Source organism: Dipodomys spectabilis, unplaced genomic scaffold, assembly GCF_019054845.1.
Source record: "Dipodomys spectabilis isolate Male_0828 unplaced genomic scaffold, ASM1905484v1 ptg000288l, whole genome shotgun sequence".
In the NCBI taxonomy this organism is placed as follows: domain Eukaryota; kingdom Metazoa; phylum Chordata; class Mammalia; order Rodentia; family Heteromyidae; genus Dipodomys; species Dipodomys spectabilis.
The window spans coordinates 689,848-711,693 of NW_024870965.1; the positions used below are offsets into that span (position 1 = coordinate 689,848).

Here is a 21,846-nt window from a genome sequence, read left to right on the forward strand (position 1 = left end):
AGGCTGGAACAATGGTGACCCTCAGATCTCAGCCTCCTGAGCAGCTAGGATTACAGGCATGAACCACCAACACTCAGTGTTTTTTTCTTGCAATAAACTTGCAATTCTCTGAGAGCAGGGACAGGGTTTGTTTTGTTTACTGAGGTATTTCCAGTATCTGGCACAGTGCCTGGCAAAATAATGCTCACAAGTTTTTTGAGCTCTTCTACTACACATTACTTTCTAGACGACTTGACATTCCAGTGATATGATTGTTCCTCAAATTTAGATCATTCTGGTCCACCCTCCTGCCTATCAAAGCTGAAGGGGATCTTAGGATGCAGCCAGTTCATTTTACAGCCCAGGGAGCTGATCCTGGGAGAGGAGGGTAGATGCCCTGTTCCAGGGTAACTCAGCGACTTAGTGGCAGGGCCATGATCAAAACTCAAGAGTCCTCAATTCTGGTCTAGTGTCCTAGATGCACAAACTGGGGTGTGGGGCTGGGGACCAGGCTGTTTTGTGTGTCATTGTGTCTGTAAGGATAGAAGTGCAGGGAAAGTCTGCAGTGAAGACCTGGCTTTCCAGACTGGAGGAGACAAAGCCCCTTTTATCTCTCATTAATCATAATGGTTGTTACTAGTTTGTAATTTATGAAGTGCTTTCCCTTTAAAAACAAGACGTTCTAACACGCGGAAGGGCAAAGCAGGGAGGACTTGAGAGGCTTAGGAGCCTCAGAAAGACAAGACCCTCCCTTCCAGGTTCCTACTGGGAAAGGTTGACTCTCCCTTTTCTTGCTCCGTCTGGTTTGAGAAATGCTTGCCTGTCCCTGGAGCCGCGGAGCCTCTCGGCAGCACCGAGGGCGGGTCTTGTTGCCTTGGTGACTGCCAGGTTGCGCTGAGAGACCGTTCCCATAGCCAATCGAAGCCGGGTGGGGGTGGGGCCAGCCGCGTCCGGCGCTGCAGCGGCGGGGTTTGCAGGTTTGTGGACGCGGCGATGGGGGAGGGGAACGGGGTCGCAGGGGGACTCTTGGGGAGCCTCGACTGAACCCCAGATCCCGGGGTGCGGCGGCGTGCCTTCCGCCGCCGGACGAGGGCTCCCAGACTCCACGCCAGGAGTTCCCATCGGGTCCGAGCTGGCGGCGGTGGCGGAGATGGCGGAGGGCGGAGGGCCGACGCGCGGGTCCGAGCCAGGCCCGGCGGGGGATCGGCGGGATCCGGGCGGCGGCGGCGGCGCCCCCCGGAGACCCCCGCCGCCCGAGCCCCGGGGGCGGGGCGCAGATCTCGGGGAGAGGGACAAACACGTGTGAGGGCCGGGGTTTGGAGGCCCCAGCCCCAGTGCAGGGCCCTCGGCGTGGCCGCCCACCCCACGTCCCTTTCCTCGCTTTCTGCCTCTTCTTTCTTGTTCAGGTGTCCGGGCTGGCTGGCTCTGCACACCTAGGAAGCATGAAGCTCCTGTCTTTGGTGGCCGTGGTCGGGTGTCTGCTAGCGCCCCCAGCTCAAGCCAACAAGGTGAAGGTGGCGGTGGGGTGAGCCCCGGGGTGCCCGGCCCTCCCAGAGCCCGGCCTGCAGGGCTTTCCCCGGGGGCTCCTGGGGTACCTCTCAGGGTCAAGCTGCGGGCCTTCCTAAAACCGTAAGGGGGGGAGGGGCAGAGAGGAGGGGGGACCGGTGCACCCAGAACCTGGCACTGATTCTGCCCTGAGAAGACTGGCTCTTGGGAGTTCCTATCCAGCCAGTTTATTTAAGTTCTCTCTACCTTCCTTTGTCTTGGTAAAATAGTGGTTGTTAGCGCCTGCTCGGCTTAGGAAGAATGAAATCACAATGCCATGTAACCATGCCCTCTGTACAGTCCTGTACAGGTGGGAGTTTATGCTAAGAGGAGCGGTGAACTGAGATGATGCCCATTCCTTGCGGGTAGAGGACCTGGAGTTGGGTTTGGGTGGGTGTGGAATCAGATTCTGATCAAGGTAGCCCTGGCTTTCAAGTAAGGTTAAGCCCCTGGGTCTGCTTCTTACTTTCCTGGGATTCCTAATTGGAATAACAATGTTGATGATGCTGTCTTTTAATCTTTCCAGGGGAGGAGAACTTTCCCAGGGGTTGCTTAAATCGTCCCATGGCCACAGTACACTATTCCTTGCTCTCCCCCCACCCCAAATCCTCCTCCTACCTCCATTCCTATCCTAGGACATTGAGGTGGAATCAGAGGAAGATGGCCACCAAGTGCACACAGAAGTGTGGGACTGGCAGTGCATCCCCTGAAAGCACCCCACTTTGAGAATGGCAGCCCTAGGCAGCTATGAATGTCATTTGCCACCTGGACAGATTCTGTCTTGACCCTGGGCCTGAGCACCCTTCTGCGGAAGCAGTCTTCACCGAACCTGACGATGGAGAAAGTTCAAGTGCATCTAAGTGGCCATCTTGCAGAACACCTTGCTAAAATTTGGCAGCCTAAGTAGAACTGAACCCAGACAAGGAGCCATCTAACTGAGTGGTGCTTTCTCTTCCAGAGTTCTGAAGATATCCGGTGCAAGTGTATCTGTCCACCTTACAGAAACATCAGTGGGCACATTTACAACCAGAATGTGACTCAGAAGGACTGGTAAGGCATTGCATATGGCTCCATTTCTACAGAGAGCTTTTCAAAGAAATACTTGGGGACCAGACGTGAAGGCACATGTCAACAATCTCAGCTATTGAGGAGGTAGAGATAGGAGGCTTGCCTAAGTGAAGTTTAGCCAGATCCTATCTCAAAAACAAGCCAAGCATGGTGGTACATTCCTATAATCCTAGCTGAAGAAGAGGCATAGGTAGGAGAATGGAGGTCCAAGGTTGGTGGGACATAAGCACCAGACCTTATCTAAAACAGAAACTAAAAGCAAGAGGACTGGGGTAGCGCTCAAGTAGTAAGAACACTTGTCAAAAATTACCATCCTGTGGGGCTAGTCAGCGTAACCAAGATCTTTTTTGGGGGATGGAGGAGGGGTACCACTCCCACCTGAGGATTGACGAAAAGCTTCCTTCCAATCAAGGCAGGTCTAGGAAAAGTTTCTGAGACAGTAGAGGTCAAATGTAAGTCAGCCACTCTCCTCCAGCCTTGGGACAGTGACTGTCTGATTGGCTGGTCATGAGAGAGAACTCAGAGCTGTCATGTTCTCAGTTCTTCAGTACAGACTTGTGCCAGGGTAAAACTCCTGTTCATGCTTACCTTAGAGATGATGCACTTCCAGCCTGCTGAAAATGTATTCCTTTCCAATCACTTTCACTTTAAAAAAAAAGTGCTTGCCTACTAAACTAATTGCAAGGCCCTGAATTCAATCCTGAGTATTTAAACATATATTAATGTGTGCAGCCAATTAGAAACAGGGCACAGCTGTCAGCTAGGAGCTCTCGATGTGAAAACTGGATTTTGTGCTTTGCTTTGAATTTGGTTGTTTGGTTGGTTGAGATGTAACCCTGACTAGACTCAAACTTCTGCCTCAGTCTCCCAAAGTGCTGGGATTACAGGTGGGTATCACAGCTCCCAGCTTTAATATGGAGCGTTAGTGATAGATGCAGTGTGGGTGGTAGAGAAGTTGGGAGAAGTAGGTGGTATTATATTGTGACCATGTGCTGTACAGTGTTCAGTTCTTGCAAAGCTGCTACCTGGTTTTTGTTCTAATCTCATAGCAACCTTATAAAGGCAATGTGAAGGGTATTGTTTCCATTTTAGGACTGAGGCATAGACTGAGGCTCAAAGAAAGAATTTGTACTACCAATGTGAAGGGTATTGTTTCCATTTTAGGACTGAGGCATAGACTGAAGCCCAAAGAAAGAATTTATACTACCAAAGTCTTGAATGCATGTATTGCTTTTTTAAAAAAGAGACCTCAATTGGGTGCTGGTGGTTTATGCCTATAATCTTAGCTACTCAGGAGGCTGAGATTGGAGGATGCTAGTTTGAAGCTAGTCCATGAGACTCCCCCAGTTAACCACCAAAGAGCCAAAAGTGAAGCTTTGGCTTCAGTGGTAGAGTGCTAGCCTGGAGCAAAAGAAGCTCAGGGTCAGCACCTAGGCCCTGAGTTCAAGCCCCAGGACTGGTACCACTACCACCATCAACAATAAATAATAACCACAAAAAACCCTCTTATGTGTAGTAGTTAAATCTAGTTTATAAATAGACAACATTGTATGCAAGTATACACAAATGTGTTAACCAAAGTATAGTATTTGTAAGGGAGAATTCAAATGGTATAATTCCTTAGAAAAGTAAACTCACAGTCCAATAAAATGAATATCAGGAAACTGGTGCTTGAAAGGTATAGGGAAGAGACAAAGTGAGGATAGACAAAAGAAGAGAGGAAGGGAGGAGAATGTAGTCATTATATTCAATGCGTGTCCTATGAAACTAGGAAAATTGAGGCTAGGGGTTGGGTTGGGAGGGATGAGGAAGAGTGATAAAAGGGAGGATTGATCAAGATGCATTGTACTTATAAGCCATGGGGTGACCCCTTTCTACAACTGCTTAAAGATAATACAAATACAAGAACATTATTTATTTATTTATTTATTTTGTGGGTCATGGGGTTTGAACTCAGCTTGGGCGCTGTCCTTGTGCTCTTCAGCTCAAAATGAGTGCACTACCACTTGAGCCACAGCGCCACTTCCGGTTTTTTAGTGGTTTATTGGAGATAAGAGTCTCACGGACTTTCCTGCCCAGGCTGGCTTTGAACCATGATCCTCAGATCTCAGCCTCCAGAGAAGCTAGGATTACAAGTGTGAGCCACCTGCACCCAACAAGAACATAATTTTTTTTTTAAAGAAATAACCAAGAATTTATTTAAGTGAGGGAGACCATTTAATGAAAGAAGTTCCAGCTTACTGTATTATAAAGAATAGTTTAAGGAACTAGACATTGCCTGAAAGAGGAGAGGACCTCTGGTCACTCAGTTGCTGACCAAGTCCAGAAGAAAGGCAGGCACACCTTGGGGTATGTGGGATTAGGTGCTCCTGGGGATGGAGCAGGGTCATTGTGGTGTCTTGGTGTAGATTTCAGGCCGGTGGATGAACTAGGTATAATTCAGGGCTGTGAAGCCCCATCTTTGGTGAGATCTGAGCACACATGGAGTGAGGTCACACTCATTGGCCAGGCACAGTGGTTCATGACTGTAATCCTTGCTTCCTGGGAGGATCATACTTTGAAGCCAGACTGAGCAAACAGTATGCAAGACCTTATCTGAACCAATAGCTGACTGCTGTCATCCCAGCTACTTGAGAAAGATAAACAGGAGGATTGTAATCCAAGCCTGTCTGAGCATCCACAGAAGACCCTATCTGAAAAACAACTAAAGTGAAAAGGGCTGAAGGCAAGGCTCAAGTGGTAGAGTGCTGGCCTAGCAAATGCAAGGCCATGAGTTTAAACCCTGGTATTGCTGAGCAAGGGGGGTAGCGGGGAGAAGGGGTAACACTATGGGGAGGCTGGATCAGTTTTGTCTCTAGTAAGGACAAAACACAGATTCCAGGCATACCCCTAAGATTTTGATTTGGCAGATATGTAGGTGAATGGTACTCCTTTTTTGTTTTTTTTTTAAGTCGGTTGTGGGGCTTGAACTGTGGGCCTGGGCGCTTTCCCTGAGCTCTTCAGCTCAAGGTGAGCGCTCTACCACTTGAGCCACAGCAGCAACACTTCCAGTTTTCTGGTGGTTAATTGGAGATAAGAGTCTCACAGACTTTCCTGCCCTGGCTGGCTTTGAACTATGATCCTCAGATTTCAGCCTCCTGAGTAGCAAGGATTACAGGTGTGAGCCACCGGCACCCAGCCTGGATGGTACTCTTTAAATCCTGTCCCCATACTAGGGCTTGAACTCGGGGTCTTACACTCTTGCTCAGCTTTTTCACTCACAGCTGCTACTTTACCACTAGAGCCATAGCTCCACTTTCAGCTTTTTTGCTGGTTAATTGGAGATAGGAGTCTCTTAGATTTGTCTGCTTGTGTTGGGCACAATGCTCAGCCTCCTGAGTAGCTAGGATTATAGGTGTGCGCCACTGGTGCCTGGCTTACCTGGTAACCATTTCTTATAGTTCCTGGTGCAGTGGATCTAGAACAACCCTGGAGAGTCTTCAAACTTGTTAGATTTCTGACTCTGGGAGAAATTGGTATCCAACTTTCTGAGAGACAGTCATGGTCACACAGACTGTACACAACCAGCCCTCCTGCCTTCCAGTTTAGTTTTGCCACTGGCTAATTGTGCCCTCAATTCCCTCAATTACTTCGTCTCTACTGTACTTTGATTTCCTTATCTGCAAAATGGTACACTATGAAGTGTGTGCACATGCATACGTGCAGTCTAGTACCTGGCACATGGAAAGTGGTATAGAAAACATTAGCTGCTCTTATGAATATAGTGTCCTGCCTTCCTAGCGGCCACACAGGTAGACATCAGATTCCCACTATACCCTGGGAAACTTGGGCTCCTCCTGAAGTGCTAGCCTATTTCCCATGCTTCTATCATACTCAAGGAGAAAAAAAAGAAAAGAAAAGAAAAAGCTCCTCAGGCCTGTGAGGGACCCCAGGACCTCCTTAGAGCTTGTGGTTATAGTTGAAATAGCATCAGTGAAGACACCAATGGGTTCCTAAACCCACCCTGGATAACACATCACACCACGCCCCTTGCCCTGGGAGGCACCCTACAGATTTTATTAGCGTCTTTTGTCCTGGGGTTACTGTAGCAATTGAAAACCCAAGCTTGGAAGACCACAAAGAACGGAATCTGTACCTCTCAGCCTGTACTTTTTCCTCTTTCTTCCCACTTAGATTAGGAGGCTGCCTAATGAATGATCTTGCATCTGGACCTTCAAGGCAGTACTATTCCACGGTGCTGGCTAGAAACAGAGCAGGAAGTAAACCCCAGGATTCTAGAACCATCCACATTGGCCCTGGGATTCATATACTGGCCTGGAGCCTCTCTGATGAAAAGAGGCCTTGATGTTTATCCTGAAACCCCAGGGTGTGGGCCAGGATTGAGGATCACCTTGAGTGAGTCTTCAGATTTCCCGCTAAAAGCACACTTGCTCTGTTCCCCCTTAGCTAGGCCAAGTGAAGGAAGTCAAACTTCCCGCTCAGTCCTGGTTCAGTGGCTCAAGCTCAGTGTTTTTGTGCTGCTGGTATTCTGCCATCTAGTGTCAAGAGTTTATACTCACCTGTATTAAGAAGGAAATGCCAACGTATTAAGAAGGAAATGCCAACAAATGCTGTCCCATTTGAGGGTCCAACAAGATATGTTAGAGAGACAATCTCAGTGTAGGAAGAAACGTAATACATTGATTCGCTAAAATAGGATCCTTAACCAGGCCCTGGTGGCTTGCGCCTATTATCCTAGCTACTCAGGATAAATAATGTAAAATAGGATCTTTCTACAAACACCATCTAGTGTGGAAACAAAATATACATGCCATGAACTCCTAACTGCTGGCTGAGGGGGTCCCTCAAACCTCCCTCACTCCCACCCACTTCCTACACCTACCTTCAGAGTTTGGAATACACCCATCAAGTTCAGCCTCTGTTATAAATGGGGAAATTGAAGCCCAAGGAGGTTCGATAAATCACCTGTAATCCCAGACCCAGTAGAAGAGCAGAGTTAACAGTTAAACCTAGCTTCTTTCTTGTTCGCTCTCCTCCCCTAACGTCCCTGACTTGACCATGGAGTCTTTTTCATCCTGCAAAGGTAAACGGAGACTTAGGAGAGCAAGAACCTTTTAGAAGTTCTCTGATTGCCAGAAGAGCCAGAATGGGCAGAAATCTCAGCTTCTCATTGACCTTCTTCTTGCCCTCTCACAGCCTGTTTCCCCAGTTCCATGATCCCAAGTTGCGGAGTGCAGGTCCTCCCTTCCTGCCTCTCTGATGCTAGGCCTTGGCCTTGGCCTGTGTATGGGGTTTAGGAGTAGGGTACATATCAGCTTTCTACACTCAGGACTCTTATGTGGTGCTCATCCCCAGGAGAAGGTGACATTCTCTCTGGGTAAGGAGGACAGCAATAGAATGTGGTCTTGCTTGTTAACTCCTCCCAGAGGTGGCCAGTGCCACAGCCTGAGAGCGGTACCTTTAGGTACAACAGGGAGCCTTGTCCTACCACAGGTGTAACAGCTGCCACCCAAGGGTGAATCCAGGCTCCTCAGAAGTCTCAACTCATGTGCTTCATACTGGACCTTTAGGGGAACAGTCTTCACTACAAGATCCCCACATCTCCTACCCATAGTTCTGCCAGAAACCCTGCTTGACTTTTAGAGGATAGAGCTTGAAGAACTAGCTAGTTAGTTAGTTGGCTGGCCAGTTGGTTAGTTTATGGGAGTACTCAGGGTCTCACAGTCTTGCTTAGCTTTTATCACTCTAGGTTGGCCCTCCACCTCTTGAGCCACACATCTACTTCTGACTTTTTGCTGGTTAACTGGAGATTAAGATTCCCTTGGATTGTCTGCCAGGCTGGCTTTGAACCTCTACCCTTGTATTTCAGCACCCTGAATAGCTAAGATGATAGGTGTGAGCCCCGTACCTGGCTGCGAAGAGCCTTTTAAAGGTTGCCTGGATTTCCTCATGTCAACTTCAGCATTTCACAAGAGAGGACAGGCCAAAGACACGGACCGAGTCAGGACAGAGCCCAGGCTCAGCCATTCATTGAAGCATAACACCTAATTGGCCCCTGTGAACCTCTGAGGGTGGTTTGATGTTTTTCCAGTGGCAGCATTTGTTCTGTGGGGCCTTTGGCTTGCTCGGTTGGAGGCCTGCAGATCTGAGGATGGCTGGGGTCCAGGGATCTGAGTGCAGATCTGAGCACCCGAGCAGGTCCCGTGGAGGCTGAGTCAACCACCAAGGTGTTGGGGACCTGGCCTTACCACCACATTAGCACTGCCACTGAGCCTGTCTCTCTCATTTTTTAAATATGAAGGCTGTGATCTTTAGCCTACCTTGCCCAGGGCATTGCCTAGTAACAATGGCTCTGTTCTTAGAGCAGTTCATCTCTGTGGTAGTCACTCCCCATGTTTGTCTCTGACAGCACCATGCTAGACACAGGCAATATGGCCTATAAGACTTTACATGCATTGGGAAGACAGCAAGGCAGTGCAAACCAGGACAGCATCAATGTGGGCCGGGCTGTGGGAGGGGTGGGCGGGGAACTGGCTGGGCATGAGGTCAAAGATTGGGCTGGATCCCCAGAGAGTGTAGAGGAGAGGCAGGTACTGCATTCCTATATGCCGGATATGGCTGCTTCAGAGAATAATCTAGCAAGTAGCCTGGCTGGGGGTGGGAGTTAGGTGGAGAGTGGCAGGACACAGGCCTGGCCGGTAGGTAGAACCTCGAGTCTGTTGGTAGATGGTAGATTGGTTCCGTTTGCCCTTTACCTGGAGCTACTGAGGCATCGGCTGGTTTGGATCCCGTGATCACCATGGCAACCGTTACACTGCCATACCAAGGTAGTATCTATCGGGCCTATCAGGCAGAGGTGAAGCAGGGGCAGGAGAGCTGTGGGTGGCTGGCCATTGTCTGGAGGGGATGGTAAGGGCCTCAGACATGGCGGTGGGAGGGAATAAAGGTGGATTTTAGAAATGTTTAGGGAAGTAAAATCCCCTGGCAGGCGAGGAGAAGCTGGAGTCACAGATGGCTCTGGGTTTGATTTAATCATGGTGGTGTTGGGGTGGGAGGGTGTATGGATGCTAGGACGCACCGTGTTTTCTCTGACACTGGAAACATCACAGAGCTAGTGTGCAGAGGACACAGGGGGACGTGTAGAGTTTGGGGCCCCGTGGAACACTCAGAAAGTGAATCAACTCTCTGGACATAAGAGTCCAGCTATTTAAAGGAGAGATTCTAACCAAAGACTCTTAGGATGGAGGTGGCCTCCAGGGAGAACTGAGCCCAAGGGGAGAAGGTAGCCACAGGGAGAGGGCAGCCAGGGGGGAGCTCTGGGACCATGAATGAGATGCCAAAGATTGTGTGGGAGCCTGGATCCTGATGGGCTGGGAGAAGGTTTCTGTTGGCCTCCCCCTTTATAAACCACCCTCCTTGGGAGCCTCCTTCCCACTCAGACCCCTCCCCTCCTCTACTTCTGCCGCCTGCCTCCCAACGCCCTGTCTTTCTGTGTTGCAGCAACTGCCTGCACGTGGTAGAGCCCATGCCGGTGCCTGGCCACGACGTGGAGGCCTACTGCCTGCTGTGTGAGTGCAGGTACGAGGAGCGCAGCACCACCACCATCAAGGTACCACGCCCCGACCCTGGCAGCCTCCAGTCACTTGCTCTGCTCTATGCTGGAACATTCCAAGTGGCCAATGGACTGGCTTCTGGGCTGATCTAGTGTAGACACAGGGTCCCATTTCCCACACCTTTGGGACCAGCTCTCTTCTCTGGCATTTGTCTAGTGGCTCCCCTATAATGAGAGGCATGCATCCCGTGTACTCAGTGCCTTAGGGTGTCCGCCATGTCTGGGTACCAGACATGATGCTTGCAATCTCACCAGGCTTCCAGGGCTGTGTCAGACCCCGGACAAAGCCTCTGGGGACCCTCACGGGGTGTTGGGTGCTGGCATCTGGGGCCTTTTGCTTTGTCCTGAATTTTTCTCATTGACCATTAAGGATTAGATTAGTAGATTAAGGAGAGGAGTGGTGGGCGTGGCTACCACACGGGGAACGAGGAAGGACAGCATCAAGCCCCTGTCCATTCCTGTGCCACCAGCACGTGATGGGACCATGTACCCTAGAGACCATGAGGCCACCCTATTCTTCTTGTTCTTATGCTTGCTTTCCGCAAGTCTAGACACAGCTTTAAAAGTAACTCACGGGTTTAAAGACACCCCTGAGTCCTCTCTTAGGTTCCTGCCTTTGAGGTGCATTTGAAGGGAGGTGGCTCTCGAGCTATTTCTCCCTGTCTGCCCTTCTCGGATCTGCAGCTCCACCCCGGCTGACCCCTCAGGAAAGTAGCTGTCTCCTCACCACCTCCACCCCCAGTCATTGCTCCGCCGGGTCCTGGGGGCTACACTCGCTCATTCTCCTGCCCAAGGCAGCCCTTCTCCCTAGCCATTTCTGGCTGAACTTGTTCCAGTGGGCCTTGCCCCTAGGGACCAGATTCGAGATCTTTGGTTCCAAGCCAGATGTCATTTCCCTTTGTAGCATGAAGAACTTCATAAGATGCAACCTCCTAACCCTTCACAGGTCCCTCTAGTCTGTCTGCCTCGGGGCTCCTGCTCCACTCCCTGCCAGACAGACAGACCAGCTGCTGTTCCTTCCCTGTCCTGATGCTGTTCACCTGGTTCAAGGCTATGAACAACTGGTACCCCAGGTCAGGAGGAAACTGGTCCAGTTGGACTTAGCTATTGACTACAATGGACACTAAAGTTGAAATTCTTAAGATTCTCCCTTTTTTTTTTTTTTGGTCGGTTGTGGGGCTTGACCTCACAGCCTAGGCACCATCCTTGAGCTCTTTTGCCCAAGGCTAACACTCTACCACTTTGAGCCATAGCACCACCTCCAGTTTTCTGGTGATTAATTGGAAATAAGAGTCGCAACACATTTTCCTGCCAGAGCTGGCTTTGAACCACAATCCTCTGATCCCTGCCTCCTGAGTAGCTAGGATTACAGCTGTGAGCTACCAGGACCCGACATTGAGATTCTTCTAAAATAATAATAATAATAATAACAAAAACCTTTTCACAGTCAAAGTCCAGGGCTGAGATTAGAAGCCAGTGATAAGCCAGGCATGTGCTTGCTGGAGCACCCCTTGCTAGGAAGCCTTGCTTCCCAGTCCCTAGAGCAGTGTTGGAGGGTCAGATAGCTAAACACAGACTATATATTCCTGTCCTGGGCTGCGGATAGAGGTTCACAGGACAAGCCTGGTCTCTTCCTCAGGTCATCATTGTCATCTATCTGTCAGTGGTGGGCGCCCTCTTGCTCTACATGGCCTTCCTGATGCTGGTGGACCCTCTCATTCGAAAGCCAGATGCCTACACTGAGCAGCTACACAACGAGGAGGAAAACGAGGTAACGAACCCAGGGCTCCTGGCTTGTGAGCCACGGGGGTAGAGCCCAAACGCTGGGGTGGCTCCTCTCCTCCCCACCCCTTTGTGCTTCAGATTGCTCTTCTGTCTATGATCCTTCTTCTCGTCACCAAGACTCAGCAGGAAGGGCCATGGTTTTCTCATACCTGACACTTGGCAGTGTCAGAAGCCAGGGGAGTGTGTCTGCTGTTACCCTAAATTTCCAGGCGAGGGGCAGAGAAGTGGGGGAGCCTGGAACTAGGGCCAGTCACGTCATATTAGAATCTCTACGTCATATTCTACTTGCTCAGACATTGGACTTGGACGTAGCAGGTTTATTCTTTGGTTCAGTGTTCCCACAAATGTCTATTGAGTGCTAGCTCACTTCAAAGCCCAGCTCTGGGCTGAGGACAAATGGAGAGGGATCTCAAGGCAAGAGGGGTCAGGTGGGTGGTGATACCTGGGCATTGCTGTGCACTTGTGAAGAATTTGGGCATCTGAGATAGCCTGGGCACTGGGAGTGGTGGCAGAAGAAACTGGCTGGAAAGACGAGGCCTGGAATGTCAAGCTGCAAAGGTTTGCCTTTTGTATGATCATGAAAGTGGGCAAACGCTGGCCCTAAACAGCATTGCATGCTTTGTCTGAGGGACACACAGTGTCCACAGGGCCCCGTGGTTTGAGGATAGTCCCATCCACACTGGTGGGTTGATTGATGGCACCTGCTCGTGTGCATAGCAGGGAAGACTTGGTTGAAAACACTGGTAGATGTGTAGCTTCAATTAAAAACAAAACAAAAAAACTTGCTGGCTGCTGGTGGCTCACACCTGTCATCCTAGCTACTCAGGAGACTGAGATCTAAGGATCACAGTTCAAAGCCAGCCTGAGTAGAAAAGTCCATGAGACTCTTATCTCTAATTAATTATTAAAAAGTGGAAGTGGAGCTGTGGGTCATGTGGTAGAGTGCTAGCCTTGAGCACAAAAGCTTAGGGAGAGTGCTCAGGCCCTGAGTTCAAGCCCCAGGACCAGCACACACACATAATAACTCAAGGAGGTGCATAACATCTGCGTCTAGTCCATCATCGTAGCCACTCAGCCACAGTCTGCTTCTGATGTTCTAGTGGTGGGCCTACCCTCATTGAGGGACAGAAGTACCCCAATGGGATTAGAGAGAGGTGTAAGGAGCTGTCTTACAGGGAGTACAGGGTGGTGATGGAGTGGTGACCCCTGGTGAATTCCTGAGCCATGGGTCATAGGGGGTTCCTAGGCCTGGACTGAATTGCTCTGGACAGTTGTAGTTGAGCTGGGGTAGACTGGTCCTCCGTTAGAGGCAGGAAAGGCAAGTGGTCCTCCAGAATGAGGGTCCTGCGCTCAGGACTAAGTGAAGCTGCCCAGGTGAGGTGGACCTGGGCCTATCCGGGCAGGGAGGAAGGAGGCCCAGCCCCTCCCACCCACTGTGCCGCTTTGGGGTACCTGCCCAGACTGTTCCCAGTCTGTCGCCAGCCTCCTGCTGGCATGAGTGTGGCCTAAGGTGGAATAGAGGTGACAAGCCTTGCGCCCTGGATCTGGGCTGGAGAGGTGGTGGCGCTAGCAGTTGGGTGGTCTGTGTTCAAGAGAAAAGCTTACACACCAACCCAGTTATTAATGTAGAAGTAATAGCAGCTCTGATAGGGGAGGGGCATCACTAATAAATACCGGGTGATTAGGGGAAAGGGAGTAATTGCAGACCTGGCCCAGGAGTAATTGAGAGATGTAGCCCATGATTACACAGCCCGAGCCCCGGTTTCCCTGGAATGCATGGCTCTCGGGCACAGCCTTTCTGTGTCTCCTGCCATCCTAGATCATAGCCAGGGGACCACAGCCCGTGGTTGCTGGGTCTGAGGCTGGTCCTCTCTTCCTGTAAGAGAGCCGGGTGCCCCCCACTTGGAGTGTGTTTGGGTTTGGAGGGGAGTAAAGGGGTAGATTTGGTCTGGAGACAGGACCCGAGTTGGGTTGGACAAGTCACACATGCAGGCCTGGCTGGGTGGGAAGGAGTCTTCCCTACGGAGGGCGCTCTTCAGCCATATATAAGGGTGTAGTGGCCAGCTGTCATGGGCAGATGGAAGCCAGAGCTGGTGAGGCCTGAATGCATGAAGTGACTCCCTTCATCTTCCACCCAAGACACATATGGGTCATAAGTTGACCCTGAGCTGGGCGCCAGTAACTCACGCCTGTCATCCTAACCACTCAGGAGGCTGAGATCTGAGGATCATGGTTCGAAGCCAGCCAGGACAGGAAGGGTCTGTGAGACTCAATAAACTACTCAGAAAAGGCCGGAAGTGGTGCAGTGGCTCATTTGGTAGTGTGCTAGCATTGAACACAAAGAAGTTCAGGGACAGTGCCCAGGCCCAGAGTTTAAGCCCCACCCAGGACCAGCAAAAAAATAAATTAAGTTGACCCTGACCTGAGGTGCTCCCTATTCTGCCCGGTCCTGGGGCTGGGGGAGGTGGGGGGGCTGGGTAGGATGGATCTCATCAGATCTCATCAGGTGCCCTCAGGGGTGAGAAAATGCACTGTGGTCCCATTGTTCCATGTTAGGTCTCTGTCCCTTGACTTACAAGGGACAGAGCAGCCACCTCCTCTCCAGCTGAGTGCAGGAATCCTGCAGGAGCCTTCGGTGATTTACTCAGACCTGTATCTGTCCTCAGCCGCTTAGGCGTCTGAGAAGGAGACGAAGGAGACGCAAAGGCCAGGGGAGATATGACATGGGCAGGCAGGCAGGCAGGCAGGCAGGTGAGGAACGGGGTGCTTTTGCAAAGGTGGGGGACGTTTACCTTCTCTTTGTCAGGCTTCCTGGCAGAGACCGACTTCTAGAATAGCTCCGAGGGCCATGGGCACGCGGGCGCTGAGCTGTGGTAAGGAGCTAGTGAGAGCCAGTGTGTCTTCACAGGCGCCTGAAGGCCCCAGCCCCGATGGTGGGGGACAGCCTGCTGCCCCCCATCACTGAACCCAAGCAAAGAGAAGAAAGATCCCAAGACCCTCAGCTGCGCCGCAGTCAAGCCAGCTTTTGTGTCTGGGCTTATTAGCGCTCTGCAAGAGTGTGTCCTTATGTAGGCAACAAGAAATAAGGGGTCTTCCCTAGGGAGGGAGGTCTTAGCTTTCACCCCAGGAGGGAGAAAGTTAGAACAGGCCCACTGAGCTTCCTTGTGAGGTCCCCTGGGTCCCCTCAGGAGGCCAAGGCCCGGGCCCAGGCAGGTCTGGAGATGGGAGCATTTCTCAGGATTGGGGACCCATCCTCAATTGCTCCATCTCCACAACACCTATGTCCAGAAGCTCTCCTGCCAGGGTCAAAGGCCTGCAAGAGGGAAGCGAGACCTCTCCCCCCTCCCCCCTCTCTTCCCCCCCCCCCCACTCAGGCCAAGTCCACGGAGGGATAAAAGCATCAGGGTCCCTTTGAAAGCACTGGCAGAGCCTCAGTGGACCTGATTGCTGGGCGCTGTGTCTCACCCCCACCCCCACCCCCAGATTCCTGCAGCATTAGGCCTAATCCCTGGGCTCAGACGCCCTTTGAAAGGAGGAAGCCGGTGTGTTTGCTGGGCCAGAAACAGCAACAGAGCTGTTTCAGATGTACAGAGCTGGCCCTCTTTGAAGAGAGCGAGACGGGGCCTCTCCGCGGCTCTGGCTGTCTCCCTTGCTCTCAGCATGGGCCCCTGGGTGCTGATGGGGTCTTCTCACTGCAGTGGGGCCCATTCCGGGCCCCCGAGAGAGGGTTGTGCAGGGCAGTCGGGCAGACAGAGAAGGGGGTGGTGGGAACAGGGGACCCGTGGAAGAGAGGACCGGGGGCCACTGAGCAGCCCCTGGTCAGGATGGGTGGGGAGCCACGGCTGAGGACCCCAGCTTGGAGGAAGGGGATCTACATGGGGAAGGCACTGACGAAGACAATTCAGACTGCCTCCTCTCCCCGAGGACAGAATCGAAAGGCACGCCATTCAGCAGACGTGTCTAGAACATCTTCAGGGAAGTTCAGTGGTGCATTTCAGGGCAGGGCAATGTGAGAGCGATGCACTCAGGGCTCCAGCCGGGCTCTGAAAAGCCGTGGGATAACTTGATTGGCCGGTGGGAAGGTGACTGACGGTAGATGCTGGAATCCGGAGGGCCTCGTTCTCTCTTGCTATAGCAGGAAGGATTTGAGTTAGCTGAGAAAAGTCAGGGAGTTAGCCAGACCATTCCCAAGGGCCTGGCACTGTTTGGCTGTGTAGATGATATAGCCTGATTCTACACCTCAGCTGGAACTAAAGTGGAGCAGGAAGGGAGGGGGCAAGAAAGTAGGGAGGGTCTTACTTGTCTGCTTATCTCTAAAGACATGGGCCCAACTCAGTGCCAGCTGAAAGCTAGCGCTTTCTGGCAGAATTGGGTTAGAGCAGGGTCTCAGGGTTAATTCACCGGCTCAGGCTCACCCACAGCCCTTCCAGGCCCGAAGCTCCCAACCCTTGGGTCCTGGACAGGTGCGCTGTCCCTGTGCTAGCCTCGGGGACTGCATCTGACTGCTGCTTTGATGGTCAGAATTGGCTCCCTTAGGAGAAACTCGTCAAGAAAGGACAGCCTTGTCCCACGATAAGAGACACACAGACGTGTGTGTCCTGATGTGGCCCCAAACAGCTATGTAGCTCTGAGTTAGCAAGATGCCGCCATCTTCAGAGCCTCCGTCTCTTCATCCTCAGTGTGGGTGCTGTAGTACTTGAATGTTTTCCAGTAGTGGCACCGTGGCCCTTGTTGGGGTCATTCTGGTCTGTTTGCCTGATGGGGAGAGCTCTCCCCTCATCTTACATCTGCTCTCTGCCTCCCTGAACTTCCCAGACACCAGTGATAGAGGGGAGAGGGTGAGGGGCTGGTGGCATGTCCTGCATCCAGAGCAGGTAGGGGCGAGGCCACTCTGGGCTTTCTTGGGAACAGATGTAGAATCCTTAATTCCTTTTAATCAGCCTATTAGCAGTAGAGCCCAGAGCCTCTCGGCAGCCGCTTTCCCCACTTAGCAGCTGTTTGCTAAGACTTTACATGAAGGGTAACAAATGAAGCTGTGGTACCGCGGTGGATCTCAGCCTGTTCCCTAAAGCCCTGTTCCTGGCTCTTGCAGACACTCTCGAGAGCAGGGCCATCGGAGGGCTGCTGCTGTGCCACCGCTCCGGGCCTGCCTCAGGGAATCACAGCCAGGCCATGGTGCTGGAATGTGGTGCTATGCCCAGAAGGGACAGGATTGGGAGCGAGGAGGAAGAGAAACCCCTTTAGCCGCTCCCCCCACCCCACCCCCACCCCCGTCCCTGGGCCAGGATGGCAAAACCTCAGTGGGCCAACAGCTTCCCCGCCTGGCGGGTCTTCAGCGCCCACCTCAGGCTGAGGTAGAACCGCAAGCGTATTCTTCGTGTGCCCCTTGGCAGAGGAGTAGAGGAGCAGTCAGGATGCATGACAGTCACGGTCTTTGCTGAGCTGACCCTGGCTGCAGCCCCTCCCCGCCCCTCTTCAGTTAACCCCACATCCAGAGTCTGCTCCTGGTCTCGGCTCCTGCAAATAGAGTGCTTTCCGTCTGTCGGGCACTGCTAGGAGCTCTGCTTTCATGGAAGATTTCCGTCCTACAGGGAGGGGGTTGGTTCTACAATGAGGTGTAGGATCAGAGCCAAGATTCGAAGCCAAGTTTGGCCCCGCAGACCAAGACAAAATGGTCAGGGAAGAAGGACACTAGACATTCCTTGAGCTCCTGCTCCGCTCTGCCAGTTCACTAGGGGCTTGGCCTATGTGTTCAACTTCGCCATCCCCATCCACTCAGCCTTACAAGCTAGTGTTCAGATTGTGGTCAGAGCCCTCTAAGTCAAGAAGTGAATTTGGAAACTAATGACCTAGATTGTGAACACATGAAACGGAACAGAGTGGGGAACAGCTGAAGGTATCCTAGGACAGAGAAGATCTCAGTGTTGCACACTACGTTCTGTTTAGGGGTGTGTCCGTCTCTCTCTCTGTCTGTGTGTCTGTGTTTGTATACTAGATCATCAGCTAAATGTAATTTCTGCTGACAGTACGGTGGGAAGAAGTCTCCAGACGAGGTTTATGGTAGCAAAGCTTGAAGAAGTAAGTGACTTGTCCAGGGACACAGCTGTGAGTGGCTGAGACCGAGCCTTCTCCCCCTAGCCCCCACCGTGGACCTGTGGCTCCATCTGAGTTGGGCGTAGGGGAGTCTGAGGCTAGAAAGGGCTGGCGGTCCTCTGACACAGGCACAGGAGCCAGGAGGCTCCACGCGCCCCTCCGGTGCTGCCTGAGCCTCTCTAGTCTGTGAAGAAAACCATCCTCAGGGTCGTGGCCAGGGGCTCCCAGTGGGCAGCATCCATCTCTAGTTCACCTTCGAAGTGAGTGCACACGGTACGGATTACTCAGAGCGAGAACGACACACTCCCAGCCCCTTGGCCGGCCAGCCACCTCGCTGTACTGCCAGCCCATCTCTGCCTTCCCTCTCATCGCCACCCCACCCTGCTCCCTGGCCTGGCAGCTGTGTGGTGACAGAAGCCCTGCCAGCTCAGGGCATTAGAAGCAAAGTTGCATTTACTGGGCGGCTCTGGGCTTAGAGGGGTGCGCTAATCCCTTAAGAGATGTATGGCAGGAGATGAGAGGCAAGGAGAGCTAGAGAGGAAATCCCCACAAGGCTGTGGGCCTGGCCCTCAGCTCTAATTCCCCCCAAAGATCAGGTTCGGGTCCTGCAGGAAATGCACGGGCTCCAGAGCTTCAGAGGCAGAGAAGTAGTAATTAGGGGAGGACTGATGACAGAACAGGGCTGTGAGCAGAGGGAAAAGCAGGCCGGGAAGAAGCCCAGCGATCCTGGGCTGTCACAAGAGGCAGTGGTCAAGCAGGCGCTGGAATGGAAAAGCCGGGGTCCACCCCCTGCTAGACTTCATGAGGTCCAGGCCCTTTCTCACAGGGAAAGAAAACTTGTGTGGTGTGCACCGCACCTAGCAGAGCCGGTCCTAAGCAGACTCCCCAGTGGCCCCTTCCTGTATCTAGAGCAGAGGAGTGGCCGTCCTAGGAAGCCAGCCACACTGTCGCTATCCTGCAGCAGGGCAGGCAGGAGTCTTTGCAGGCTTAGTGCAGCTCAGCCCTGGCACAGGGGTGCATGGTCCTGGGGGACTCTGCCTGCCACTGGAGACCTCTAGCACTGGGACTGAGGGCAGGTTGGGAACCTGACTCAAGCCAGCGCTGCTGGGGTAACTGGGGCCCCAGAATATCTCCTGGCCCCACCCTGCCTACCCCAGGGGCCAGGCACACTTGGTTAGGATCTGCAGCTGCTGGGGCAAAGTCCTCAGGGAGCCTAGAGCCCTTGGGGAGGCCAGACTTTCGGGCCTCAGGGCCTCCAGCCCCTGTGGCTCCATCCAGATCCTCTCCTTTTTCTCTCCCACCACAGGACGCCCGCTCTGGGGCAGCGACTGTCACATCCCACGGGGGACCCCGAGCCAACACTGTCCTGGAGCGCGTGGAAGGTGCGCAGCAGCGCTGGAAGCTGCAGGTGCAGGAGCAGCGGAAGACCGTCTTCGACCGGCACAAGATGCTCAGCTAGACGGACCGGCACCGTCGGGTCAGGGACCCAGGCCATGCTGCCAGCTTCCGAGGCTGGACAGAGCCGGGGAGGCTCCTCTTCCCTCAGCGCGTCTTCCCTTTAAAAGCCAGTGGCGTTTTTCCTGCTTCTCTCTCTCTTTAGGAATGTTGTATTCATCTGTGTTTATGAAGGAGCATGGTGGGGTCTCAGGGAAGGGGAAAGCAGGCCAGAAGGAAATGGAGGCCTTGGAGGTGGACTCTGCCCCTCCTCACTCTGCCTTGGCTCCGCCCCTACCAGCTCCACATCTGGGAGGCTGCTCCACACCTGGTGGCCTGTTAACCCCTTGCAGGTAGAGCTGCCCAGCACTCACCTGTGCCCTTGGCTCTTTTGGCTCATTCCCACTCTTCCAGCCCCTGCCCAGCCTGCCTGTAGCGCAGGGACGGTGCTGGTCCACAGAGCTCGCAGTGGTGCCCCGGCCACCAGCACTGCCTGATTCCCTCTCCCCAGCTCCTCGCCCACAGACACCCGGGCGGGCATGCGGCCCCGCGGCCCCTGCCGCCTGTCCTCTTGTTCCTTTCTCGGGAGGCCATGCAGCAGCACCACCACCCCTTCTCAATCTGCAGCTGCTAAGCCAGGAAGTGGGTTGGAGCACGCAACACGAGGCTGAGCAGCGGGCTCAACACCGCTCCTGTCCTTGCTCACCCCTCGTCCCTGAGTTTCCTGTACCGTGCATGGAGAGAAATGTGTGTCCTTCTGTTGTCTTAGAGCAGTCTGTAAATCAAGGAAGCCATCATTAAATTGTTTTTATTTCTCTCACTTTCTGGAGTCGAAGAGAGTTGGGAAACAAAGAGTGTGACTGGGTAAGTGGCGACCTGGAGAGGGGATAAAGCGTTCTTGGCAGGTCCCTGCGGAGAGGCAAAGTCTTGGAGAGCCTGGTGCCTGGTACCCAGGGCTGAGACACGGTGGGATCCAGGCAGAGCCTGGCGCTCCCCTGTCACCTGCTGAGCACAGCGCCGGTTCCCTGGCCTGAGGTTTTGTTTGGAAGGGAAAGCCCCCTGAACCTACACTGGCCTCATGCCTCCCCCATCAGATCTGTAAGTCACAGACACAAACGATGCTCATTGTATAGTGTCCCAGAGTAGGGTGAGCGCCATGGCTCACATCTGAAATCTTAGCTACTCAGGAGACTGAGATCTGAGGGTTGCTAATTGAAGCCAATCTGGGCAGGAAAGTCTGTAAGATTCTTATCTCTAACCACCAAAAAGTCAGATGTAGAGCTATGGCTCAAGTGGTAAGGCACCAGCATTGAGCAAAAAAAGCTCAAAAGGGACAGTGCTCAGGTGCCAAGGTCAAGCCCCAGTACACTGTCTGTCTGTCTGTCTCTCTCTCTCTCTACACACACACACACACACTGCCCCCAAGTTATAGGTGAGACAGCTCTAGGGACCAGTCTGATTGGATTGAGGTTTGTCGTCTGTGAACGTGAGTTGTGGACCTTCATGTGGAGCTGTGCTGGGTTCTCAGTGAGGGGAACGGGGCAAGAGATCAACTTGAAGTGTTAGTTTCAGTTCAGAGCCATGTACAAGTACTATGGGGAGCTGGGAGTGAGCTGCATCCACAGCTAACAGGAGGAGCACAGGCTTTGCAGTGACACTAGAGCAAGTCCTTCACACAGGTGAGTCGCAGAGCTGATTACAAGAATGCTTAGCAGGGGTGACTTTAGAGGTGGGGCTAACAGGAGCTACAAGGCTGGTAGGAGACCGTCTGGGTGTCCGCCCTGTTCAGTGCCTCTCCTCTGTCTACTTGTGTGTTAAAGCCACCTGCTGGAAAGGGCCTGGATGGGCTCCATGTCCAGCTCTGGCTGCAATGCTCTGCCCACTCTTCAAAGTCACCCCGTGCCCTCTGCAGGCGGATCTCCCATTCTGTGCTCGGCTGAGCTGCTCCCCCACAACACCCCAGATAACCCCGCAAGTTCAAGTTCTGTTACAGAGGTGTCTCTGGGTCTCGCCTTTCCCGCCCTCTTGCTGTATTTGTCACCATTGATCTCTCCTTCCTTCATAAGACCCCTCACTCAGCTCCTGTGACCCTCGCCCCCAGGACCTTTTCATTCTTTCTGATCATCCTTTCACCCCCTCCTGAGTACTGCTGTTTTCTGATCTCTGTTCTTAGCCAATTTGGCATGATCTCAAATTTAACATTGAAATCTTTTCCCTGGGAGTTAAGTCCAGTAACTGTTGCCAGTCCCTGAGTTCCAGACTTCGTGTGTGTGTGTGTGTGTGTGTGTGTGTGTGTGTGTGTGTGTGTGCGTGCGTGTGCATGCGTGCGT

At 52.7% G+C, this 21,846-nt stretch overlaps 2 protein-coding genes across 2 annotated transcripts in view; one reads left to right on the forward strand and one right to left on the reverse strand.

Annotated features, from left to right (window-relative positions):
• The window catches only part of Igfn1 (immunoglobulin like and fibronectin type III domain containing 1), a 76,536-nt gene extending 75,435 nt beyond the window's left edge, over positions 1–1,101 (reverse strand). The window contains exon 1 of the mRNA XM_042701180.1: positions 853–1,101. Coding sequence (XP_042557114.1) covers positions 853–1,101 — 249 coding nt within the window. The remainder of the gene's footprint in view (positions 1–852) is intronic.
• On the forward strand, positions 903–20,336 carry Tmem9 (transmembrane protein 9). Its single transcript, XM_042701273.1, has 6 exons — positions 903–956; positions 1,386–1,487; positions 2,483–2,574; positions 10,093–10,201; positions 11,844–11,975; positions 19,389–20,336. Exons 2-6 carry the CDS (start codon positions 1,422–1,424, stop codon positions 19,539–19,541), a joined length of 552 nt encoding a protein of 183 aa, XP_042557207.1. The 5' UTR covers positions 903–956; positions 1,386–1,421; the 3' UTR covers positions 19,542–20,336.
• Positions 20,337–21,846: the final 1,510 nt, after the last annotated feature.